At 37.5% G+C, this 26325-nt stretch overlaps 1 protein-coding gene across 1 annotated transcript; it reads left to right on the top strand.

Annotated features, from left to right (window-relative positions):
- The first annotated feature begins 468 nt into the window (after positions 1-468).
- On the top strand, positions 469-22964 carry LOC113499837 (ATP-binding cassette sub-family F member 2). Its single transcript, XM_026880405.1, has 12 exons — positions 469-565; positions 738-897; positions 4107-4313; positions 10525-10713; positions 11109-11252; positions 12507-12630; positions 14501-14699; positions 15580-15759; positions 16664-16804; positions 17466-17657; positions 20806-21009; positions 21116-22964. The coding sequence occupies exons 2-12, from the start codon at positions 747-749 to the stop codon at positions 21248-21250; spliced, it is 1866 nt and encodes a 621-aa protein (XP_026736206.1). The 5' UTR covers positions 469-565; positions 738-746; the 3' UTR covers positions 21251-22964.
- The last annotated feature ends 3361 nt before the right edge of the window (positions 22965-26325 follow it).

The raw sequence follows: 26325 nt of genomic DNA on the forward strand, positions 1-26325 counted from the left end.
CAGTACTGTCAGATATACTGACAGCTGACATCTTAATCGCTCAATTCTCTATGGATGTTTAGTTGCGTTCTTAGATGGGTATATAATCTAAGGTTGCGTTCATGAGTTATTTTAACATGGCAATGTTCAAGTCACGCCAGTATATGGCAGCACCTATAAAGCTTTATATTTTATTAGCTTTATATAATAAAATAAAACAAAAAGCATCTAGTAAGGGTTTAAAAAAAATAGTTCTTGCACAAAATTGGCTTGTAGAATGAAATAGCCGTATACTTCGATTTGCTTAACCATGTTCACTGTCTCTAATGTCTCAAATTACTTATTAAATATTGAGATTTTTTGTGCAATTGTTTCTACAAATTATGAGGCGTTACAAAATTATTACTTGCAATATTAAAAAAAAAACAAAATAGCACTTTTCGCAAACGTTATGGCAACATAATAAAAAAAACTACTTAGTCTCTGGTTGTCATTTGTACATCTGTGAGTTTTCAAATGTCTTTCTTTCTAATTCAGCACGTGTAGACGCTGACGACTTGCTTATCGTCCCATAAAAGTAATTTAGGTAATATTAATATTATTCCACTGTAAACATGTGTATGCAGTAAAGTGATTGTTTCGTAATTAATCTATAGATACGTGTAAATTCTGGCGGGTTTTTAAATAATAGTTACACGTTATTAAATAGTTAGGTGCAACTTTTTTTGTGTTCGTGTAATTAATTTGGCGTTGATCAGGTTGCCAAAATGCCGTCTGACGCGAAGAAGAGGGCTCAACAGAAGAAGAAGGAGCAGGCGAGTAGCAGGAACAAGAAGCCTGTGGCCCGAGTGACCAATGAAGAGAACGGTTCGGCGAGCAACGGCGACGCGAAGGAGCCCCGCGAGCTCACCGCAGAAGGTAAATACCAGCGTGTAATTCGATCGTTGGATGTTTTCCGGCTCTAGTTTTGTGCATGAGTGCACGTCCATTCCTCACTGCATTGCTGGCATACTATAAAAAAACTAGGCTTTGTTCTAAGACTTCGGAGGCCATCTGTTTATATCCGGTTGTACGTTTAACGATTAAATTATACGTTTTCCGATCAAGCACATGGTGTGGAAACATTTGTAGGGCTTTTGTTTTCTTTTATTACAACTTTTGTGCATTGTTTTAGTAAAATTTGTTGTAAATAAAGTTATTTCCTGTTGGGGTTAACTTTGCAGGTTATAGTTGGTTAAGTGTCTAATTTCTATTCAAAACCATAGATTTATTCATTTTTAAGTACTTTAAACATCATAGAAGTGACTCACTTTAGTTTTAACTACTTTGTTAGTCAGTTATAGCTTACAAAAACTTTATCTAACCAAACTGAATTTTCGCGTCAATGTTGGTAACTCTCTGAAGTTGGTAACTCTCTATTTACTTACGTTATTTCTTGTTTATAATTAAAATGACACTCATAAACTCTAATTTAGGTGGTGTCCCAATAGCTGTTTGTATTTATCTACTTTCAAACGTTTTTATAAGTTGCAAATTTTATTATAATAGGTTATTCTTCCACATTTTTTTTACATAATGGATGCTCCTTTCGAATCTACAACTACATGCTGTAAAATAATAAATACTTATAACTTTTAATTAACAATTTAACACCTTATTATCTTGCTTGCTTGTAAAGTAAATAGTGTTATTCTCCCATTTTATTCAGTAATTTAACAAAACTGATGAAATTAAACCACCAAATTTAATTCAACTGTTAGTGTACAGTCCCCTCTTTAGATTTGGCCTCAATTTTAGGTACTGGTTGTGAAGTAAAATAAAAAACGAATAAGGAAAATACTGATTTGTCAAGCTTTCACAAAGTTTTTGTTGTCTGTCTTTGATCTGCTTTAGGTATGAGTCTTTTAGCCCATTTTCTCATTTCAATGTATTATTCTGTTCTTTTTAGCTCTAAAAAATTAACTATAATTTTTATTGGTATCTTTGATTGTCTTTCATTAATTATTCAATGAAGTAATTTTGAATGATTAACTTGTGAATTTCGTCAATTTTATTAAAATTCGTTAACAGTCGAAATTATAGTTTATAGATAAATAAAATTATAGATTTTGATCTTATCTCGGTAATTTTATAAACGCGAAAGTTTGTGTGTAAAGTGTGTACCTGCACATTCAAATGCCTGACGCCAAAAACCAATTAAGACAATATTTTTGTTGAAATTGTTGACACTCTATATCAGACATGAAGCCGCGAAAAGGGACGTGGATAAAATAAAACTCCTTATGTAAGTAAATAGTCTCGCGCGACTTGTATGCATAACTAAAAATGCCGTGAGAACACAATATACATGTAATGCAGTCCTGCAATCTCATTGAATGACCTTATAAGTAGGGAGTAGATCGTACAAACATACATTTCATTATATAACAGTGTAGAACAGTCAATCAAAACCTAACAAGTCTTAAACGACGTATATTATTCCAACATTTGGAGTGGGCGACAGTATTTACTGAATAATAGCAGCGAATTGCAAGAGACAGAACAATGCATTTGCAATGAAATGAACAGCTTATGTAATGGCTTCCTAACTCATGGGCTGTTCTTGACTGCTATTGTCAATTAAACAAGAGATATTACTGTTCACCTTTTCACGAGAACTGAGATTTTAAACAAATCTCAGTTCTCGTGATGCACCAGTTTAGTTATTAAAACTTATTTACGAAGATTAAGCCACGTTTAAGATATACTGTTTTTTTTTAGTAAAAAGCAAGCGTAATTATTTAGTTCAGTAATCCGTACGAGGTAGAATACTTTCAAAATATTAAAAGTTCAAAAATTATCACAATCGACCCCTCTACGTGTTGTAGAGGGGTCGATTGTGATAATTTTAACAAATAGCGAACAAAGGAAATAACCGTGGATCAAGATGAATGTGACGATATAATTATTCAGTCATATCCATCTGCAGCTTCCTAAGTGCGGTATAGCGTAACACTCGTTTATAAAAAATAGGATTATATAAGACATCCAGAAATATATTTTGCTAATCTCGCGTTACGTAGGTCCGATTCTCTACCTTTCAGCAAGAGTAAGTTATGAAACTTATAAAATGTTTATTAATGACGTCAAGACAGACTGTCGAGGCTCTCGGCACTTAAAACGGCGTAGTTCAATTATATAGCGCGCCTAGCAACGATAATTAATTTACCTTAAAAGCGTTGAAGAAGCGATGGTTACCTATTAAAGTTCTACGTTGGTTGTGTATGGAAGTCCTCTGCCCTTCAGAACTTACCTTCAACTGTAATTACGTAATAGACCAATTAAGGAATACATTTTCCACTTCATGTGAATTATGTATGAAACGGGTAATTTTTTAAATCGATGTTCTGAATAACCACTTTCAGTCTGTGTCAGCCATAGAATGTTCTAAAAAGGTGACGAAGAAATTAAAATAACTTCATGGGAAAGTATACTAACATGGTCGAATTTGTGTGCTAGAAACAACTGTTTTATCGGTCTCCAGAGATGTAAGAAATTGCAGTATTGCATGACATGTTTCAGTGCCACGTTAAGTAAGAAATTGCACGTATTTTTAGATCAGGAACCCGCGGACGTCGTCATAAATCCCGGCGGCAAAGTTTCATCACGATACCAATGCTTTAGAAAAGCGTAAATTATAAACACTATTGTTTATTGGGTAGATTCATGTACCTGCGACATGTACGTATAAAATTAAAAAGACTAGATAACTTTATTAAAAATGGTTTAGGTATAGTACAAAATTGAAATCAGTCACTGGTCTAATTTCTTACGGAGCATCACATTTTTTGGGATAGCTACGTAATAGTACAGAACCGGTAAATAAAATATATGGCTGAGATCCGTTATAATACCAGCCTCTAAATGTCCCACTACTTTTCGTAGGAGGCCTATCGTCACGATGATAACGAAAACGACATAACGCCAAAATTGTGGAACCGTGAAGACAACCAACACGGCGTCTTTCAAAAATATCTCTAAAATATCAAACTATCACTTCTTCTCATGTAGGAAGACTAGCCTATTTCTCATGACTTGTTCTAACTCAATTACTTATTCTTTGAAACTAATCACCTGTGTGGTTACAGAGGCACTATGCCTGAAGCTCGAGGAAGAAGCAAAGATGAACTCGGAGGCGCGGTCGTGCACCGGTTCCCTGGCCGTGCACCCGCGCTCGCGAGACATCAAGATCGCGAACTTCTCCATCACATTCTACGGCAGCGAACTGCTGCAGGACACACTGCTCGAGCTCAACTGCGGCCGAAGATATGGATTGGTCGGACTTAATGGATGTGGTATGTATTCTTGTACCCAACATAATATCCTCCTATAAAGGTTCTACCGGGCCCAGACCGTTTTGCATAGAAAAGAATAGCATCGATCGCCTGGCTAGGTCACTGCAGATTAGCGGTTTCAGTTTTTTGAGATTTCTCACGAGGTTACGAATAATTAAGATACTACACATATTTTAAGATTTTGTATTTCAGATTCCGCTAGACAATTGATAATTTTACAAGTGTTGGCTGTAATAAAAATTAGTCAAATGTAACGATTTTTTTTTATTTTTCGTTATATCACTGATTGGAAATCGTCTCTTGTCTACAGGTATCTGAGATGTAGTTCTTAGCTATTTTCTTAACAGCTGGCGTTTGTTTTAAAACTATCGATTGCACATGCTTTCTCTCTATGTGGGTCACAATTTCGTGCGAGATTAAGCAGTTTAATATAGGTCACGCTGCAGAATTTTAACGATTTGCCCGCAGTCAATATTTATCTGGCGGTTACGAACTAGCTACTGCACGGATAGCCGAGTGGTATAGGTCAACACGCTAAAAGATCCCCTCGTTGGACATACATTTGTGTCATCCACGAATAATTGTTCTGAAACAAAGACGTCTTTGTTCAAGTGACTTAAATATTTATGAATTCCTCCGCCACACAAGGACTGCTTCCTTACTGCTTAAATTTAAAAAAAAACTAAATTTTAATCCATCTGGTATTATTTAAAATCTACACAAAAATGACTTACAATGACAATAAAGTTATTGCCTGGATATGACAGGTTTCGGTGTGAACATGGCTCGATTGAATTTAAACCACATTGAAGCTATACATTGTAATCTTATCACAGTTTCCGATCGAGGATTTTTCCATAACAGGCTTATGATATGGCTCATTATATTCAGTAGCTGTTTGAATATTGACTTCTCGATATTGTTTTTCCTAATAATGTAACTTGCAGCAACATTGTGTGAAATGGCCTTTGTGTACGTTCAATTTTAGTCGAAATAACACCTACGTACTAAATAATTTGTACTGTCGTGTAGCTACCGGCCTGTGTAGCCGCAAATACTAAAGAGAATTTATTTTATAAAGAGGATTCGAAGAATCCCTCTTAGTTGGTAGTTGAAGGGTCCACGAAAGAACCGGCCAAGTGCGATTCGAAAACTTACTCTTAAAGAAAAGAGAACAGTAAAAAGAGGTGACCATTAAAGTTATGCCCATCCTATAGTTTCACCTCCATCTTTATTGTTATTATTTGTTGCTATAGAGGCAACAGATATACGTCATCTGCGAGCGGTTGGCGACAGACGGTCAGATAGAGGCGTCTTAGTAGGTAATAGGATTTCGTTTTGATACTTGGCTAGGGAACCCTAAAAAATACCACTTAAACGAGAATAATAAACCTTGGAAACAATTATTAGTATATTTTATTTCAATTAAAAGCATTGGTTCGGACTTCGGAGAGAATTTTTCACAAACATTAGACAACAAGCTTAAAGTATACCAATTTTAGGAATAAATAAATGTGCCCTTGGAACAAACATATAAAAAATAACGTAAAAAAACTCGATATCATTCAAGTTTTAAATAATAAACCTTAAACGGTACACACAATTAAGGCAGGCCCCGTTTTCGCCGTTCGCATTTTCTCTAAAGAAGGCAACAGACACATGTCTACCTCAGTCCATAGCTGTCGACGACGTATCAAAACATTTGCCCGTAACGTTGAGTCACCGCCCACCGGCTTGTCAGAAAATGACGTGAGACTATAATGTTATGCAATTAATTCGTCATTCACAATCACTATTGCTGTTATCGGAGTATGATTCCGTTTTTCAGTGAATGTATATTAGCGATCACGGTTTAAAAATGAACTTAAATTAAGGTAGGTTTAGGAAGATGTAGCTAAACTATAAAATGTATCCCTACTTAGCTAATAATATTACCTCCATCAGTCACCTATTCAAAAAGTATCTTGGCTTCTAAGATTTCACATTTTAATATCACGAGGGTAATGAATGCAGTCTGTACATTGATAACGGAGTTTCCTTGAGACGGAAGTAAAGGGGAAATGTTTACAACAAACAATCTTTGCACAATAATGATTTGTAACACTCGACGCGTTTCTATAAAACCTATTGAAATCTTACTTCCAACTTGTTCATTTCTTTTGTCGGACTTTGCGAAATGAATTTCCACCTTACCAGTACTTTGCACAAACGTGCAGTATATTAAAATAGATCTGAAATCCGAGCGCTCTGCAATTCGCCTCTCGTCGGCATTATTTCACGGGCGAGTTTCATTAAGTCGGAATATCGTGCTTCTGAATGGAGTTTTCAGATCTGAGCTCTTTAGAAAGTCGAAATTTTTAATGCAGTATTAAAAAAAAAATAGAGCCAAGTCGAGGGCTGAACAAAAATATACTTTACGTAGAGCCGCTATATTTGAACGTTACTCTACTAAATGAATAATTGATTTTGACGAGCTGAATAGGTCGCTGCTAGACGAGACAAATTGTTGCTAAGAGCACGGTCGTAATTGTATTAAAGAACACCGCTGTTAATACTAATCTGGTCTAAATTAATAAATAAAAAGTAAACAAATTGTAATAAACATAAAAGCATGTCCAGTTATAATAATGAATGGAAAATTTCATAGAACACCGACCGACCTTGGCACTGCCGTATTTGCTACGAACATAAGTACACAAGTAACACGTGCGCATAGAAACAGCTATCAGTTGGCACACAACTACACGCCGAATGAAGTTACGAACATAAGTTAATGTTTAACTGGCCAATTACAATAAAAAAACATAACACACATTAAAAAAAGTCTATTGTTGAAATTAGAACGTATCCGAGTCTCGCTGGTTAATTTGTACGACGCTGAAAGCCGTCTTTACGTATTGCGTACTCGCTTTTATTTTTATTTCCACGGCTTTTCATGTCTAGGGAATACAGCTTGAAAGGAATGAGCGATGAATGCGCCTTTTGTCTTCGTTTTCAAATATGTATGAGATAGAAATGCAAACTATAAATAAAACATGAAATAGCTCTCATTCGCTGCAAGCTTGAAGAGTGTTCTTCTCCGTGTAAAACGTCTTACTAGGCAAAAAGTAAAATTCTCAAAAGTACTAATTACGCATGACATCTAAAGTAGGATATCAAATTAATCCTAGTCACCTAAACAAACAAACAGAACAATGCTTTTACCTTGCATTAAGCTATCAACGATAAATTGAATTCAGTTATACTGGTAGGCAATTACCGGTATAGATCGTGGAAGTATCTGTCTCCAACATGTTTCAAATACAGGCTACACGCAGGTACTAGCATAGCAAACAATTTGCTTAGGTGTATTATTATGGTTCACCGTGCGTGGGTAACGGTTACCATAGTGATAGATGGACGTACAAATATGCAATTGGTGCAAAAGGGGGAACGGGCGATTAACCGGCCTATACGTTGTGTCGATAGACTATGGTCACAGTTTAAACAGGTAGAAATAGGTAGGGCTTTACCCACCAGTTTGCGGTTCCAGTCCTAAAATAATGATGATTCATAAAAATATTCGTCGATAGTTTTACAACAATGTAAATTCAAGAGTAAAATTTAGGCACAAGTTAATACAAATAGCGGTGGTCGCTCGATATAAATGTCTGGGAATTAATTAAAGCTTTGCAAGGCACAACTAAAGTCAAATCCATCCGGAATATTAAGAAACTTTCGAGTGCTTACGACGCCATAACTTCGCCTCTGTCAACTGCCGGCGAGCGGAGGGCTGTGGTTTCAAAACGTTCCGCCTTGGAAACTTGTACTTACTCCTTACTTACTGGGGTTTCTTCAGTCCGTAGTCTATATTTAGACTTTTTCCTTGTAATATTGAAACCGGTAGAGTGTAAAATTAAAGTAACTTCCTCCGGTAAAAACAGGATGCCGTAATAAAGTTATTCTTCGGTGAAAATAGAACAGGCGCCGTAAATAAATTTTAGTTGTATTTTTTGCTGGTTCTTTGTAAGAATGTTTCGACATGATCCAGCCGTCTAACTTGCTTAGCTCCCTTCATGCTAACGCTCCTCAAGTTTTAAACTTTAATTAATCTGATAGACTGAAGTAGTCTGTAGCAAGTCAGACGGCGTCAAAGTTACGCCATTGTTCAAGCTTACATCCTTGAAACTTTTAATCCTTATTAAATACCGAGTCACTCAACTCATCCCGATGCTAACTGCACATCTCAGATTAAATAGAATGGGTGTCGAGGAACTATCACGAATTCATGAATAATGGTAATTCTACGATGCAACGTCAATTACAACCTTGTGTTACACATAAGCGTATATGAACAAAAGTCTTCCGTACAAAGTGCTGCTATTTTATTCAATACTTTATTAGCAGGCTGCTTGAAGTTAAAGTAGTTAAATGTCTCAAAGGTATACTTATGGGTCATTACAGTCAAAGTTGCAAGGGCGTATCAGACAACTGCACCCTTCTGTAAATTTTTCATTGAATTTGAAAGTGAAATTGATTTCTTTGGGTTTTTATGAGCCTACCTTTTGTGGCCTAGTTTCTATCTTGTCTCTTTTTATTTGAATAAAGAAGAATATGAAGAATTTTATACTGTTCAGGGAAGAATCTTTTGGCCAAAAGGCATTGTCGTAACGTGAGACAGCTAATGCCTGATCGAATTCAATATTTCTTTCCTCGTTTTAAAAATATGCTCATATTACCTCCTAAATTACTATAGAGTATTATTTAAAATATAATACACGAAAGAAAAATATAGACTGTAGACTTTAATAAGTTTAAAAGATTGCTGGGCGTTGCGAATTCCACGTTTTCGTTGTTGCGGCTTTGCGAATCATAACAAGCCTATGTATTTTATAAGCAGTACACAATCCGCGCGCAACCAATGCTATTGCTCAGCGAATAATGGTTTAATTAAGTTTATTACTACTACTTTTTGTAATGTTTGGGTTTTTGTTATTTTTGTTCCGTGAATGCTAATATATAGTAAGTTAATAATATAACTAATTATACAAAACATCGAACTTAACCAATATATTTAATGTTGTAACTGTATATAAATCCCAATAATCCCTATGTATTTAACTAAACAAGTATAAAAATTGAAACTGTCAAACAGCAAAAACTGAAAATGAGTTTCCGCTTCGGTATACAGTCAAGTTTTTGTTATTAAGATTACAAGCTGTGCGCATATAACGAGGCTACACATTCAGGGCTGTGACCACAGAACATAAAAAGTAGAGGCGCCATATTTATTCGCTTTCTGATTCACGTTTGCTCTTTGTCGCCTGGCAAGTAAAAGCATATTCTAAATTTCGCCTTTATCAAAAACAAAATAAAGTGTACTGAAATAAATTTTATCTTGGGGTGTCAATTCCTGGGACATTTTTGGTCACGGCGACCTCTTCAACTCTGTTCAAAATCCTAGCTGTGCGTGGTGTAATATCATATAGTAAGTGCTATAGTTATCTCCGAAAAGTAAGGAGCGCGAGTAGTCAAAGTGCCACTTCTACTTTTCCATGCTCTGTGACAGCACCTCTGACTGAGGCACTCGTCGACCTCTCCAAACTGCTCATATAGCCTCTTAACCTTCTGACCGACATACTAGATGCTAAGCGATGCACGTTATATTTTTCCGGGAGATGTTATGAATATATTCTGTGACCCACTAAGAGGGGATTAGGTAGAGCTAAGCTCGCTAACGTATGAGGCTACGATAAGTCTATTGTTAAGTGTTTCTTATAAAATCATGAGTTTAGATATTAAAAGGCGTTGTTTTTGGCTACAAGCATTTGCTTTTTTTCTAAGCGTATTAGCAATATTTTTGCATTTATTGTAAAACTAATCTACTTCGTTGAAGCAGATGTAGTTTTAATTAATACAATCTTTTAATGACCATTTCCGCTTATGCGATTGTTTTTTCATTGCATCAAAGCGACAACTGGCTAAGCAGAAGATAATTATTATTAAGCCAATAAATTTACTTGTATTCTATATTATTTACAATTTGTGAATAACGTAAAAAATAACATACTTTTAACGTACCTCTAACCCTGCAAAAGACTTAAACTAGTATATTGGCTTCTCCAAAATTTCACGGTTAACTTCTATGAACGTGCTTTTATTGTCCTACGGCTACATCCAATCAAAAATCTCCAAAAGGAAAGATTATAATTCATATGTATTATTTGTCCAGGCAAGTCGTCACTGCTCGCCGTGCTGGGCCGTCGCGAGGTGACCATCCCGGCGCACATCGACATCTTCCACCTGACGCGCGAGATGCCGGCCTCCGACAAGACCGCCCTGGAGTGTGTCATGGAGGTTGACGAGGAGCGCATACAGCTCGAGAAACTCGCTGAGGAACTCGCACAGTGCGAGGACGATGGTAAATAATATATGCTACTAGTCTTTTATGCTTGCACGGATAGCCGAGTTGCTGAGGTCACCACGCCAAACCCACTGAGCGCAAGGTATCGCGGGTTCAATCCCCACGTAAGACAATAATTTGTGCGATTCACCAATGCTTATCCTGAGTCTGGGTGTCTTTGTGCATGTGACTTGAATGTTTGTCAAATCCCCCGCGACTCAAGGATTAAGTTCCTTAATGCGGGAGTCGTTTATAAATCAACAGGAAAATCAATCATATGGATTTTTTTTGGATTTGACCATGTTACTGAATCATAAAAAAGTTGCATCGAGCTTACCTACCTGTTAAGAATACCTACTATTAAAAACAAAACTTGGTACATTGCTAATTGTGATTACAATTATGATGTTCAGACGCGCAAGAACAGCTGATGGACGTGTACGACCGGCTGGAGGACCTGAGCGCGGACACAGCGGAGGCGCGTGCCGCCAACATCCTCCACGGGCTGGGCTTCACCAGGGACATGCAGCAGAAGGCCACCAAGGACTTCTCCGGAGGTCTGTACTTGTTAACTGTAACTTCGAGTCTTAATACACAAGTATTAGGAAAGCCCTTGATCACTAGAATACGAAACACAATAGGGATTTCATTTAAAAAGGAATAAATTTACTAACCTATTATTTTTAGGGTTCCGTACGTCTGAATACAAAAACCCCTTATAGGATCACTCGTGTGTCTGTCTGTCCGTCGCTTACAGTCAATTATCTCCGAATCTATTAGACCGATTAAGTTGAAATTTGGTATACATATCAATTCCTGTGACCCAAACACAGAGGTGTGATGTGAGCAGATGAAATCTGTATATGGGGGGTCATTTTTGGGGGGGAAGGGGAAAATTAAAAAAAAAACTGAAAACTGCATCGTGTGGCATATCAAATGAAAGGTTTTGTTGAGAAGATCTTAAATGTATTTTTTTGTAATTTTAAAATAAATAGTTTCCAAGTTATTCAAGAAAATAGACGAAATTTGACCATTCCCCCCCTTATCTCCGAAACCACTGAACCTAAAATTTTGAAAAAAAAGTACAGGAATTAGTTTTCTCCTTATAGATTATAGGAAAACCTATAAGAAGTCCATGATATTAAAATAACATGGTAAATCACTCAATATTGTGCGTACCAACTTACATTTGCAGGTAGAATGTGTGGGAGAACATATTTTTTAACTCCAAAAACATGATAGGTAACATCGTACGGAACCCTCTTCACGCGAGTTCAACTTGCACTTGTCCCCTTTTTTCAAATAATCTTACGAAAAAGTTAATAATCCTGAAAAAGTTCGATTTTATCAAAGGTATCGAAAAAAACAAGGAAAAGTACCCTGCCTGTGAGTCATACATAATAACATTGTAATTGTAAATCTACTGTCTATTGTGCCTCCCCTGTCCCACAGAGCAGTTATGATTAAAGACTTCTGCTGGATTTAAAAATAGACGATTAACCCATACAACATGTACAATTAGAGGGAAGAGCTTCGACCTTACCTTTGTTCTGTTAGACTTACTAATTCCCTGTTCCATTCTCGTTTTGATTTTCATTTGTCAAATATAAATAACAAACTGTAGATAAAGAAATATAGCTAAAATATAACTCTTTGCAAATCTGACAACTTTAACGCTAAGTTACATACATCGTCGCGTAAAACTGACATACGTACCTTAGCTTACTATAGCCTTGCTTCCATTTCCTTCAATTTGCCTGTTTGCCACAGGACCTTGCTTACATAACTAACCGCTATTCTATGTATTCCAGGTTGGCGTATGCGTATCGCGTTGGCGCGCGCGCTGTACGTGAAACCCCACCTCTTGCTGCTCGACGAGCCCACCAACCACTTGGATTTAGACGCCTGTGTCTGGCTCGAAGAGGAACTTAAACAGTGAGTACGAACTGGAAACTAGCCATACCTTGTATCTACGTTGGCTATGTAAGAAGTTTAGAAAATCGTGAGAGATCGACGTTTCGATGCCCGCGGAGGGGTGGTCACCCATCCAAAACGAATTTCCTTTAGTACCATATAATTATGTCGAACTAGCTGTTGCTTGCGGTTTCACCCACCTGGATGTTGGTTGTAGTTGCTAAAATAGAACCCTCCTTTAACGAAGTCTGACTAAACTATACAAGGTTGTAGCGTGGTATGGATATCCATACCAAATTTCAGAAAAATCGGTCCACCCATTTAGGCATATAGAGGTAACGAACATCATATCCACAGACAAAAAACTCATATTCTTTTGCATTCATAATATTATTGTGATAAATCTATGGGGAAGTTATAAGAATTTAAATTGATGTATTATATGTACTGATTTATAATAGAAGATCTAAATGAGACTAACATAATGTCAATTTTAACGTAAGTATGCACTTGGTCAGCTTATAATAATAAAAGATTTTTCGTTTTTTCATTCCTATCTTAAATGTAGAATGTCACATCCAATAAACCTTGTTACAAATAGATTTTCTAGCATGGTTAGAAATAAAACTAAACTTGGATGAACTGTTATCAATTTAACTTATAAAAGTACTGAAAGCGGATGCTATATTTATCCAGACATGGCTGAAACAAAGCCTGTGATATATATATAAATGGCGTTGACCTTTTGCACAGGATGCTACAAACATAGGAACGATATCCGCTCCGATAAAAATAAAGATTATCTTCCATCTAAAACTTCTTTAAAGTATTGTTGCTCTAACATTAGCTACATTGTATAAATCGCGAATTCTCATTGTTGTAAGTATTGTGAATTACCATTTTCATTGTTGAGTTAAAAGGTTTTGTGTTATCAATATAGCTCAGACAACATTGTGTTTGGCGACATAGGTGAAGGTTAGGGTTCGTATAAATTAAGGTTTATTCGCAGCCTGAATATGTAATTTTTTTTTGCACCCACCAGCTTTATACAGACTAGTTCATTATAATATTCCACAACACCATCTATTATCAAGCTAAGCAAAGCTTGTATTATAAGTATTAGTCAACTGATAAACATACTTATTTAATATCTAAATGCCAACATGATATAGATAAATTACACCTAGACACAGAACAAATGATCATGCTCATCACAGAGTCATTTGTCCAGGGTGTTATTCAAACCCAGAACCTTATCATGATGGTCTTTGTTAGTTACTGTGTCTGTCTGTGCAGACATGGATAGCCTACAATAACACGGATATGTTTTACTAATCACCTAAAAAGAATTATGATTGTTCGAGATGCCCATGCACACGGTTTAAGCCACAGGAATATATCTTTTGATTATATTTTCAAACTTATTTTGTTTTATTTTATCGCCAGCGTCGCGAGTCGTTCGGTTTAAGCTCTATGATGGTACTTGCATTGTCCGTGTCTTGAGGGCGTCTAGAAATTGAATCTTTTAGTTTTACTAACTACTACAGTCATGAAGAAGTGTAACATCTTAGTTGTTGATAGCAAGGAGTTGTTAAATTAAAATAGCCTAACCATCCGTAAAGTCCTGGGATTTTTTTATACATATGACTAGCTTGCCACATACTCCCGTCATTGCAACTCCTGTAATGTAAGCCATGATCTACAGTCAAACCAACGAAAACCACCGAAATAATTAAGCACTTAAGGTGTGTCCCAGGGAAAACAATAAAAAGTCTCGGAATTCGCAACGAGATTAATCAGAAGTAGTAAAAAAATCCGTTTGCTTTAGAATTCCCAACGCCGAACCCCAACTACTCATAGATCGCATATTAACATGTGTGTGTCCTTCCAGCTACAAACGCATCCTGGTCCTGATCTCGCACTCGCAGGACTTCCTGAACGGCGTGTGCACGAACATCATCCACATGAGCAAGCGCCGCCTCAAGTACTACACGGGTAACTACGAGGCGTTCGTCAGGACGCGCATGGAGCTGCTCGAGAACCAGATGAAGCAGTACAACTGGGAGCAGGACCAGATCGCGCACATGAAGGTGAGGACTATATCTATACATTTATTCTGAACGAGCTTTCGTCTATACACATATTTGAATTATATCTTCTTGTAAATTGCAAGATAGTGGACTGTGCTGTGGAGTTTGTTGCTCAGTTTTTTCTTTACAGCTAAAGCACTTAGAAAGCGGTGTAGGGTGGGCGAATTAGCGTTAAGTGTAGAGTTTGGCTTTCGAAAAGTGCTACTTAGCAGCCTAATTTTAGAAAATGATTTTTAATTTTGATTCTGCACTGATATTCCAAATGATTTAATGTCGAAAGCTATCCACTCATACTCCAGACAGTTTTTATCTTTTCTCTGCATATAATCTTCCAGTCTCATCAGACACAGTTAAATACCATACCACTAAATTTTGCCTGCTCTTTACTACCCATATTACGGGGTAACCAATGGTTACACCGGTTACACCGACAGTTACCATTAAAAGTTCCAATCCTCTTATTACAAATCTTTCTAGGATAATTAGAAATCATATTCTTAAAAAAAATCTAGTCATTGGTGTGCATCAAAAGTAACAATAGATTTTGGACCCATTTGGATAGCATTCGATGTTGTATGTGGTTATCAATCTTTATACCCAAACCAAATTAAACATACTGACGCTATTTAATGATAAGTACTTGCACGACAATTTTAAACAGTGGTTTGCCAATGTAACAGTGCCAATGTGGCAGCCAACAGCAATACAATTTTAAACAATGGTAATCCGTTTGCAATATAAGTAGGAAAGCCGGATATGGTTGATGTTTATTACGTTTATTTTATCTTTAAATTTTCAACTTAACCAATTTCATTGTGTACAGTTGTTTTAAACTCTGTTTGTGGTAATTAATATCGCTAATTTAATACTATCTTTGTAGAACTACATAGCTCGCTTCGGTCACGGTTCCGCGAAGCTGGCTCGTCAGGCGCAGTCCAAGGAGAAGACCCTCGCCAAGATGGTGGCGCAGGGGCTCACGGAGAAGGTCATCGACGACAAGATCCTCAACTTCTACTTCCCCTCGTGCGGGAAGGTGCCGCCGCCTGTCATCATGGTCCAGGTTGGTTGACAGACCTAGTAACATTACAGGTTCTTGTAAAAATAAAACTTGTATGGATGAAGATCGATCGAAAACGAATAAAAGGTTTGAAAATGAATGAGCAAGAATGACTTTGCTTGACAAGTGAAGTGATGAGGTATTTTAATACATAGGTAAGGTTCAACTTTAAAATGTAACTTCTAAACAGGCTCAGAAAGCTTTACTGTGCCCTTGTGATTACCATGTTATGTACTAATTAAAAGTTTTACCACCAAACATACATACAATAATTAACTAAAATAAAAGTATTGATTGAAATGCATAGGTAAACAAAAGGTTTTAATAGAGCCGTTGTCTATCGCATCTTTCACTCCGTTCCTTTTGTTTGGCCTTAGTGGGGGTAATAAAATAGGTAATATTATCTGATGGAGGTTGGGTTTAAACTGAACAGGTTAAGGCAGGTATGTTTTCCAGTTCTACCCTAGGTCTTCTGTATCTAGAAACCTTATTTTTTCCTTATTAAAATCGTATGCATGTCAAAATTATTGGTTACAAAATTTAATTATTTCTAATGCACAAAATACCTGATGACCCGAAAACTTCTATATACGGATCTAGGAGGTAGATGGACGACATTGCAATGGAAGTCCCTTACGACAAAATGGCGTCACGTCAAACATTTTTACGCGCTCTTTTTTTATTAAGAAAAGTGTCTTTACCTTGTACATTTTCTTATCTCTTAATTATCTTGTACATTAAACATTATTCTATGCCCGTACTATTTTTAACAGCAGCTATATTGTGATACCAGGCTTCCAATTAAGAAGAACAGATGATGACTGTCAATCTGATTGACAATCAATCACAAAAGTCTGCAATCATGAACCATCATAAGCTTTAATTTCCACGATAACCTTTCCTACAGAACGTATCGTTCAGATACAACGACTCTGGCCCGTGGATCTACAAGAACCTGGAGTTCGGTATCGACCTGGACACACGGCTCGCGCTCGTCGGGCCCAACGGAGCCGGCAAGTCTACGCTGCTCAAACTGCTGTACGGTGACGTGAGTATTGCTGTATTCATTATAGCATGTTAGTGTTATAAGTAGTGTGAATCTATTGTGGTACACCTCTCAATAATGCAATGATTATGATGTGTCACCTACATCTCACTCAGGAATGAGTGCAAGTCACTACTAAATTATTGTTTACTTAAATAGAATTACTCACCTGTTGTCTTCCTTTCCCTTTCCTCTTTACTCTGATGGGGATTGAGTGATCTTCACATGTGGAGATCCTCTCCTTCAGGGATGGTGTGATGGATACCTGTAGGCACTCTGATAGATTGAGTACCTGTCAACTGAAGGCATTCTCTGCACATTTAGGAATTGAGTACTCCTCAAATGTGGGCTTCGGGGATTAAGTGGCCTTCATCTCTGATCTGCCTCTTTCTCTCAGAAACTAAGTGATACTCAAGAGGTTGTCTACTCTGATTCAAGACACAGGTGTCACATGTGTATGATTTTCTCGTTCGCGGAATGCGTTGAATCTCTTATGAGGCTCCAACACTATCATATGCAAAACGAACGCTTAGAATTTGTTATCACAGTACAGATTTCAGAAGAGATTCAGAATTATTTCGCTCAAATAATATTTTTCAATGTTTCAATATTTAACGGCTGTTATATTACAAAAAAAATCTAAACCAATAACATTATTCATCAGTTGGTACCATCGACGGGCATGATCCGTAAGAACTCGCACTTGCGTATTGGGCGCTATCACCAGCACCTGCATGAGCTGCTGGACCTGGACCTCTCGCCGCTCGACTACATGATGAAGGAGTTCCCCGAGGTCCGTGAGCGCGAGGAGATGAGGAAGATCATCGGACGGTACGGACTTACTGGACGACAGCAGGTAATCATCATATTATTATTTAACTCACTTTTTTATCTAAAGTAATCCATCTAAACTTTTTCCGCTCCAAGAAAGAGTTGGAGGCAACTCTAACGGCTAAAATTACTGGAATGCTTCTCGGTTCCATAATAGGTGTCAAGTTCAAGTTCAAGTGATTTATTTGCATAAAACATGGTAGGTAACAAGATGTTCAATATAATATGTGTACAGCATGTTTTGCCGTGGCACACGGCGTGCAAAAATATTATTAAAAGAGGTAAATTAATATGTAAGAGGTAAAGTAATATTAATACATTATACATTATAATCAAATTAATATCAGATAAAATAAAATAAAAAAATATATAAAAGTAAATCTCAAATCAATTACAAATTAAAATCAATTAAAGAGAAAAAAAAAACAACTAAACATTATAATTATAGATTAAAAACAATTAAATATTAAAATTATTTTCATTGAGGAATTCATGAATACTATAATAACATTTATTGGCCAGAATTATTTTCAATTTATTTTTAAATACTTTTACATTACAATTTTTAATATCATTAGGGATTTTATTATATATTTTTGGCGCCATACATAGTAAGCTTTTTCCTGCCAGAGCTGTTTTTGCCTTATGTAGACACAGTCTATTACTATTAAGTTTGCGCCTGTTCCTTTTTACCACGTCAGACAATTGTTCAAATAGGTGAGGGTTTTTATGGACAAACAGTGCTATCTCTAATATGTATAGTGACGGAAGTGTTAAAATTTTATGTGATATAAAGAATGGTTTACATGAGTCAGTGGAGTCCAGGCGAAACATGGCTCGTATACAACGCTTTTGGGCTTTAAAAACCATTGCATTATCTGTTGAGTTTCCCCAAAAAATTATCCCATACCGTAAAACAGAGACAACAAGGCCGTGGTAGGCCGTAAGTAAAGCATCGATGTTTACTATTGGAGCCAATCTATACAAAGCATATGCAAAACTGCTGACTTTGTTGCATAGTTTTGATATATGCGCCTTCCAATTCAGTTGCCAATCGATGGTTAGTCCTAAGAATTGCGCTGATTCTACCTCGCGTATAGGGTTATCGTCGTAATTTACATTAAGATTCCGAGGCTGAGCTCTCTGGCTGAAGTGCATGATTTGAGTTTTAGATAAATTTATTTTAAGATTGTTATTATCTAGCCAGTTAATAATTGAATCCAAGCAATTGTTTATGTCGTCTTGATAGAGTTCTTTTGTCCTACATTGTACAGATACAGTGCTATCGTCTGCAAATAAGGACATTGTGTGGGTGGTAAATTTAGGCAGATCATTTATATAAATGATAAATAAAAGCGGGCCTAGTACGCTGCCTTGTGGTACACCAAAACTAATTTTGCGTGACTCAGATAAATAAGATTATTGCTGCTTAGTCGTAATATTAATCCTAGATATAATTGTCATCTGAGATCTATCAGAGAGATATGATTTCAGTAAATCCAGAATATCCATATATCATAAGACTCGTATACCATAAGACTCTAATTTATTTAATAGTATTCGGTGGTCCACATAATCAAAAGCCTGGGTCATATCGCAGCATATGGCACATATGGGAGTCCTTTTATCAACGTTTGTAAGCACTGTTTTGTAAAAATCATATATAGCTAAATTAATACTTTTGTTTTTTCTGAATCCTTTTTGCTCATGGCGTAGTAGTTTATTAGATTCTAAATAGGCGTATAGTTGGTTAAAAATATACTTTTCAAAATTTTTTGAAAAAATAGATAACAGTGCAATGGGTCTATATGCTTGTAATGATTCTTTATCACCCTTTTTGAACAGCGGTTTTACAGTAGTTACTTTCAATTTGTCAGGAAAAATACCGTTACTAATGCACAAGTTTAAAAGATGACTCAAATGTCCACATATATGTTGATTACAAATTTTAATAATTTTAGTTGAGATGTCATCAAAACCTACACTGTTAGTTTTCTTCAGTTCAGAAATAATTTTATATATGTGGTTTGGTACACATGGAGCCGTAAAAATAGAATTCATCGTGCCTACAATCCTCGATGTTACTTTATTGCCACGTCCTGGTATGGGCTCTATTTTATCAATAAAGTAATTATTGAAAGCATTGGCTATAACGTTCGGATCAGAAACTATATTATTATTCACTTTAATTTTATTTATAATGTCACGCGGGCTATGTGATCTTAAATCATTTATTATTTGCCACGTAGCTTTATATTTATTATCAGAGGATTTAATTTTATAATTGTTTTGTGAGCGCTTTGTAAGTCTAATAATTTTTTTAAATCGTTTTGAATATGTAATGAACATGTTTTTTGTTTTAATCGATGGTTTTAATCCATATTTCCATAATAGCTGACGCTTTCTGATACTACATCTCTTTAATCCGCGTGATATCCATTTTTGTTTCCTATTCATATGTATAGTGATAGTTTTGAATGGAAAACAAAGGTTATAAAAGAGTTCGAAGTGTTCGATAAAAGAGTTATATGCCCTGTTGGGGTCAGTTTCTGCATATATCTCAGAAAATGAGTAGTTATTAAGACACTCAATACATTTTTTAATGTTATCATCACAAAAATCGCGAGTTCGTTTTCTCCATATCTTAATTACAGGTATTTTGTTAATAGGGAACATCATCAGCTGCGCCGTATGATCTGACAAAGCGAATTCTAGCACTTCCGTCTTACATAGTTTTTTGAAGTTGTGAGCAAAATTATCAATACAAGTTTTACTTATCAATCTAGTCGGCTCTCTTACAGCTAAAGTCATATTGTACGTTAGTAATAAGTTCTCAAAATCACATGTTACACTGTTTTGTTTTAACAGGTCAATATTAAAATCACCCGCAATTATACAATGTTTATAGGCTTTATTATTCAATCGTTGTAATATAGTTTCTAGTTTACTGACACATGTCATATCGCCTGCGTAGTCTATGACAGTCAATTACACACTTCATCGATCGTCATCGATTTCGAGTTTTCTTTGATTTTCACTATTTTTTTTTTAATATTTTGCAGTTATAAGTATCAGGAATCTGGAATATCTTTAATGTTCACTTATTTTCAGACGCTGAGACAAAACATCAAAAATACAGTTACTACTACATGACTAACTCAAAATTTCCCCAGGTGTGCCCTATGCGTCAGCTGTCTGACGGGCAGCGTTGCCGCGTGGTGTTCGCGTGGCTGGCGTGGCAGACCCCGCACCTGCTGCTGCTGGACGAACCTACCAATCACTTGGACATGGAGACCATCGACGCGTTGGGCGACGCCATCAACGAGTTCGACGGCGGCATGGTGCTGGTTAGCCACGACTTCAGGCTCATCAACCAGGTTAATAACAAATAAATTGATGTTTAGCTATGCTTGTGAAGAAGCAAAGTTTGAGGTTTTAGAATTCAGTTTAGTAGTAGTAGCATATATTTATGTCTGTAAACAGGTCGCTGAAGAAATCTGGATATGCGAGAACGGCACCGTCACAAAGTGGCAAGGCGGCATCCTGAAGTATAAGGACCACCTCAAGTCCAAGATCCTGAAGGAGAACGCCGAGAACGCGACCAACACGCGCAAATAGTGCCACGCCTAGCTGCTGCCCCTCGCGCGACGCCCGCCCCGCGCGCCCACGCGCCCAGCGCGCCCCCGCGCACCGCGCGCCCCCCGCGCCCCCGCCAGCGGCCCGTGATGGACACCTACCCAGTGTTTCTGCTCTCTTGCGACCTTTCAGTACTCGTGCTCTCACGATAACGAAGCAATAATAATATTCCTCGTACAATAACCCACAAACGTAGCCACTTAAAATTAAACTTAACACGTTTACTTAATATAGTCTACTTAAAGCACCAAGTTATTATATGTCCGTTATATAAGACAGTTAATGTTGATTACTTAAATTGTACATACACAATTTACTGCCTGTTAGATTTTAAAATTAAATTCACAGTAAGGTCATAGTTGTAAGACACTCATGTTCCAATATCGAAAAATTGGTGCCACTTATAAAGCGTTAATAATATTATTGGATAAGTCGGGGCGACGTGTCGCGTGACGTAGCCCGCCGCGTGCGTGTGTGCGTGCGGCGGAGCGTCGCCTACACCAGTGTGTGCGAGTATGATATAGGATTGTGATTCCTTAAGCTGCCTGTTAAAGCTTAGTTATAGTGGTATTATAAATATTTTTGTGATATATTTTCCGGGTGATCGTTGCGTAGTGATAGTCGATTTATGTTGTAATCGTACTTGCAGACAGCTTGAGATACTTTATATTTTTACACCAACACGTTGCCCGGTAAATAGTCATAGCGTAACTTTACCTTTACATTTGCTCGCTTACCAGCTTCAACACGTTTATGATTCATTTAAAGTGTCCCAACATTTTAATTTAATTTAATATTTAAAGTAACGATGATGCATGTAGGATTCATAGTAAACACCCTGCACTGTTTTCTTTCAACTTTATCAGTATTTGAGCCGCGGTTGCCTCATGCGTTTGTTTTAAACTCATAAGGCCATCATTTTTAAATGTAATAGGAACAGTTTATGTACACTTACGGTTAATGCACGCGTAATATTTAAAGGAGCACAGTCATCAAAATATTAGGAAATTATAGTGTCGAAAGATGGCTAGAGTTCTTCAAATGATATGCATGCAGCTGGTTATAGCGAGGTGTGGCGAGCGGTCAAACGTAAAGGTTAATAAGTATGTTAACTGCGCGGCGGTGGTTACTAGATGTAATAGTGAATGTTTCGGCTTACATAGGTAGCAACACGGATGCCTTCTAAATAGTTTTCGATTCGTTATTTATCTAATATAATTATATTATTATATAGGCCTCGTCCGGCGTAGTCTCAGTGATCGGACTCTGGATAAGGCGCGACGGTGATATGCAAGGGTTGTGATGTTCGCACGACATCCTCGCCCTCACAAATAATCTGCTACAAACAAGTATACATTACTATCATTTACTTAATGTTCATTTTTACTGAGTGCGCTTTCCTTTGTATTGTATTATTTAATGAAATCCAAATCCCTATTCATGTTGAGTTCGCCTGTAAGCTGTTTCTCAATGCTGGTGTCGAACCAGACCAACTAGATATTGATACATATTCCACGTATTGGAAACATTCGGCCGGACTATTGTATTTCCATACTTGTGTTTATTCCAAACCTATTAATTATTAATACTATTAGTATTAATTTGTACGCGATGGGTTTTGTTTGTATAAATCCCTTTATGTAACATGCTTGATCTGAGGCAGATTTATATAAATCAATAAAATTAAACAACTGGAGTGTTTGTTTTATTACCTGTGCCCTATTAATTATCAATGTCGACTGATTGTAATCTGTACCTGAAATTATTATTAAAGTAAAAGAAAATTACACTTGATGATGCATGGCTGCTGCTTCTGGCTTCTGGCGTACTGATGAAATACATTCTTGTAACTGTAGTATCTGCCTATATTTAAACATGCGAAAGCGAATTGTGTTTTAGTTACTACCTGTGCGACTGTTTTACTATAACTAGCTGCAGCCTGCGACTGTATCTGAATAAACCATGTTTTGGCTTTCCCGTAAGCCAATAATGGAATTTAACTTTTGAGATTGAAGATTATTTCGGGTTATCAACAATCCTACTACTATTATAAAGGCGAAAGTTTGTAAGTATGGATGTATGGATGTTTGTTACTCTTTCACGTAAAAACTACTGAATGGATTTGAATGAAACTTTACCACAATATAGCTTATACATCAGAACAGAATAACACATAGGCTACAATTTTTGAGTCGTAAAAAAACACATTTTTTGCGCTTACATTGCAAACGCTGACTGAATCTTACAAGATAGATAGAATGCAGGTATAAATTATAACTTATATCTTCTAACCACGCGGACGAAGTCGCGGGCAACAGCTAGTATTACCACCTTATAGATGTCTAATTGCTTGGCACTGGTACCTACTCATATAAGGGGACGATACACTAGCTATTAGGGGCAGTTTTCCTCATGTTTTCAGTCAATGTTCGTCAGTGGTTTCTTAGAATGAATAAAAAAGTACATCTGTGTAACCTACGAGAAGATATATTGATGAAGTGCTTAGCTTGGGATCGAACCTACATAGCGTTCATTCTATTCCATGCATTTAGGCAATAGGCCACCAGAGTATTTATGGACGTCGCATTCTACATCAAAAAGTTATGTACCAAGCTTTGTGGGTGAGCCTGTTGATGTTTGGTCTACCATGACAACATTTCTGTATTAGTTCCGAGCGAAAGATTTTTTCTAAACTTGTTATCAGCATTTTAAGGTAATATTGGATAGCGAATTGCGATGGAGAGTAATTTATTGTGCTCTGACCGCTTCGTCGATAATTTTCAAAGAAAATGAAATCAGTTACTATACTGCGTTTTCCGATTCGTGGTGGGACTCTAGGCCTCGTCTGCTCCAACGCCCATCGCTCCTTTCGACAGACATGGCCAGCCCACTGCCATTTCAGCTTGCTAACTACAAAGGCTGTCGGTCACTCCTGTTCTTCTCTGGATGATTTAATTTCTGATTTTATTCTTAAAAAGAGCTCGCTGAGCGACTTTCAGTTTGTGTACTGGACATACTGTCAGTATGAACAGTCCACAAACAATATGCATTGGTTGAAAACTATTATTTTCAGTCATTGCAGAATAGGTGACTTGACCAAGCGGGGTTTACCAAACGCTGCCCAGTCCAAACTTATCATAGGACGTGCAACAAGACTTAGTCTTGTCAAAGTTCATGCGGAAACCGACTTGTCCAGGAGCCCCGTCCAGACTGAGGCTAACAGCCGATACCCACAATTTAACGTGCCTTCCGAAACACGAAACTCTTTATGACGAAGATGGTTACCCATCTACCGGACCAACAACTTAACCTGTGATCGGTTCACTTATGTAGTTACGCCATAAGACTTGACGAATTCCAGCCACCGGACCGAGCTGAGTTCCGAAAACGCTACAGCACCGGCTGATTATACAGAATACCGAAGTATAATCAGCCGCTGAGTATGGCGTTTGTGCACGACAGGGACTGCGACTCCATAGAATCTGTCAGACGTTCTCCAATGCATTGGCATTGGAGAACTTGGGAGTCTTGCAGCTTAGCCTTCTCGCAGTTCTTGCATTTGGTCGATGTTCCAGCGAGGAAGTCGGCACATTGGTCCTCACATAGGGTCCACTGCGCAGTGACTAGACACAGATCCGCAGGGTCCGTGCAGATTCGTTTGCCGTGGCCATAGCCAAGGCAGCGAGCGTACTGGACCAGTCTATTCCTCCACTCTTCGGGCTGTAAGTCGATTTGTACCGACCTCCTCGCCATGGCCTTTTGGCAGATTGCTGGAGAGACACTCAACACTGCATGGCAGGTGTGGGTGTTCCGGGCTCTCCGCCTGTATCGGAACTCCACCCGATCTTCTGTTTTTGAGAGTGTATCTCCTGCTTCAGTTCGGCCATCATTTCGATATTCTCTCGGAGCAGCTTCACCTGTTCCTCCGTGAGAGCAGCTTGTGGAGCCGCCCGGAGGACCGTTTCGGATGTCACTGAAGGCGTTTGTGCACTCTCATCTTCCCCCTGAGTCGCAGGCAAACTCTTCAGCTCGGAACCCATCCCTTTAGTTAGGGAGAAGAGTTTGGTCAGAGCTGATAGAACCTCTTCTTTTATATCCCTGTTGAGGTTTCCTGCTTTGGAGAGATGAAGTTTGGCCCGTCCTATGCACTCTCTGGCCTCAATTTTCTTGGATTTGCCTTTGGGGGTATATGCCATGAGCCCATGAGTTTGAGAGCCTACGCTCGGCCTTGTTCTGGCCTCCTAGTCCTCAATGGTTTTTTTGGGGAGGATTTTACCGTTTTGTGAGGAGGGATCCTTGTTCCTGGCATCATGGTGTTAGGTGGTGCACGTAGATGTGTATAAATGGGGTAAAATACCATAAATAGTGTAAATAAACTTATCCTAATGCAGCAACACTAAACAGTTGCTGCATGAATTGAATATTCCAAAAAAAAATGTTTTTTTTTGTTTCGTTTTTGGGCCGTCGGTGACCCTTCTCGAGACCTTTCCAAAGACCTCAAGCACACCTCCGTACGATAAGTGGTTCCGGAGATACTTAAGATCACATTCCCTGATCCTGCTTCTGACTCCTGAAGTTGATCAGTATTGTTTTCATTCTATAAGTCCTTTTCAATAAAAGAAGCATCAGAATGAAATTGATCCCGATGATCGTTGTTAAAATTATTTCGAAATAATTCATCTGGCATTAAAGTAGTTTGTGCATCGGCTCTGTTTTCATTACAGTTTATCTCACCCATAATTACATCGTCTGCATGAAGATCTTCAACTAAATCCTGTACGGGATACCAGCTAAGAGCTGCAGCTTGGGCCAATGCTCGTTGAATTTTCTGTTCTGCGTGCATAAATTGTTCTGCCGAGACGCATCTCGTTTTGGCGCCCTAATAAAAAAAAAACAGCAGATTCTCTTATTTGCAAGACTCTTTCGTCCCTAACTGGAACATGGGATTCGAGAAGGCTGTAGAAAAATCCCTTTCCTATCACAGTTAATAGTTTAGTATCGAGTCCTAAGAATGGCCGGTTTGCTTCGGACTTCCATTCTTGTGCCTTTTCTGAGTT

This window comes from Trichoplusia ni, chromosome 1 (genome assembly GCF_003590095.1).
Source record: "Trichoplusia ni isolate ovarian cell line Hi5 chromosome 1, tn1, whole genome shotgun sequence".
NCBI classification, from domain to species: domain Eukaryota; kingdom Metazoa; phylum Arthropoda; class Insecta; order Lepidoptera; family Noctuidae; genus Trichoplusia; species Trichoplusia ni.

What these genes read in the sequence shown, in the direction of transcription:
- LOC113499837 (XM_026880405.1), top strand. Translation starts at nt 747, where the DNA reads ATGCCGTCTGACGCGAAGAAGAGGGCTCAACAGAAGAAGAAGGAGCAG. An exon ending in CTCGAAGAGGAACTTAAACA is followed by an intron (nt 12,631 to 14,500) that starts GTGAGTACGAAC and finishes GTGTCCTTCCAG; the next exon opens with CTACAAACGCATCCTGGTCC. An exon ending in ACTTCAGGCTCATCAACCAG is followed by an intron (nt 21,010 to 21,115) that starts GTTAATAACAAA and finishes GTCTGTAAACAG; the next exon opens with GTCGCTGAAGAAATCTGGAT.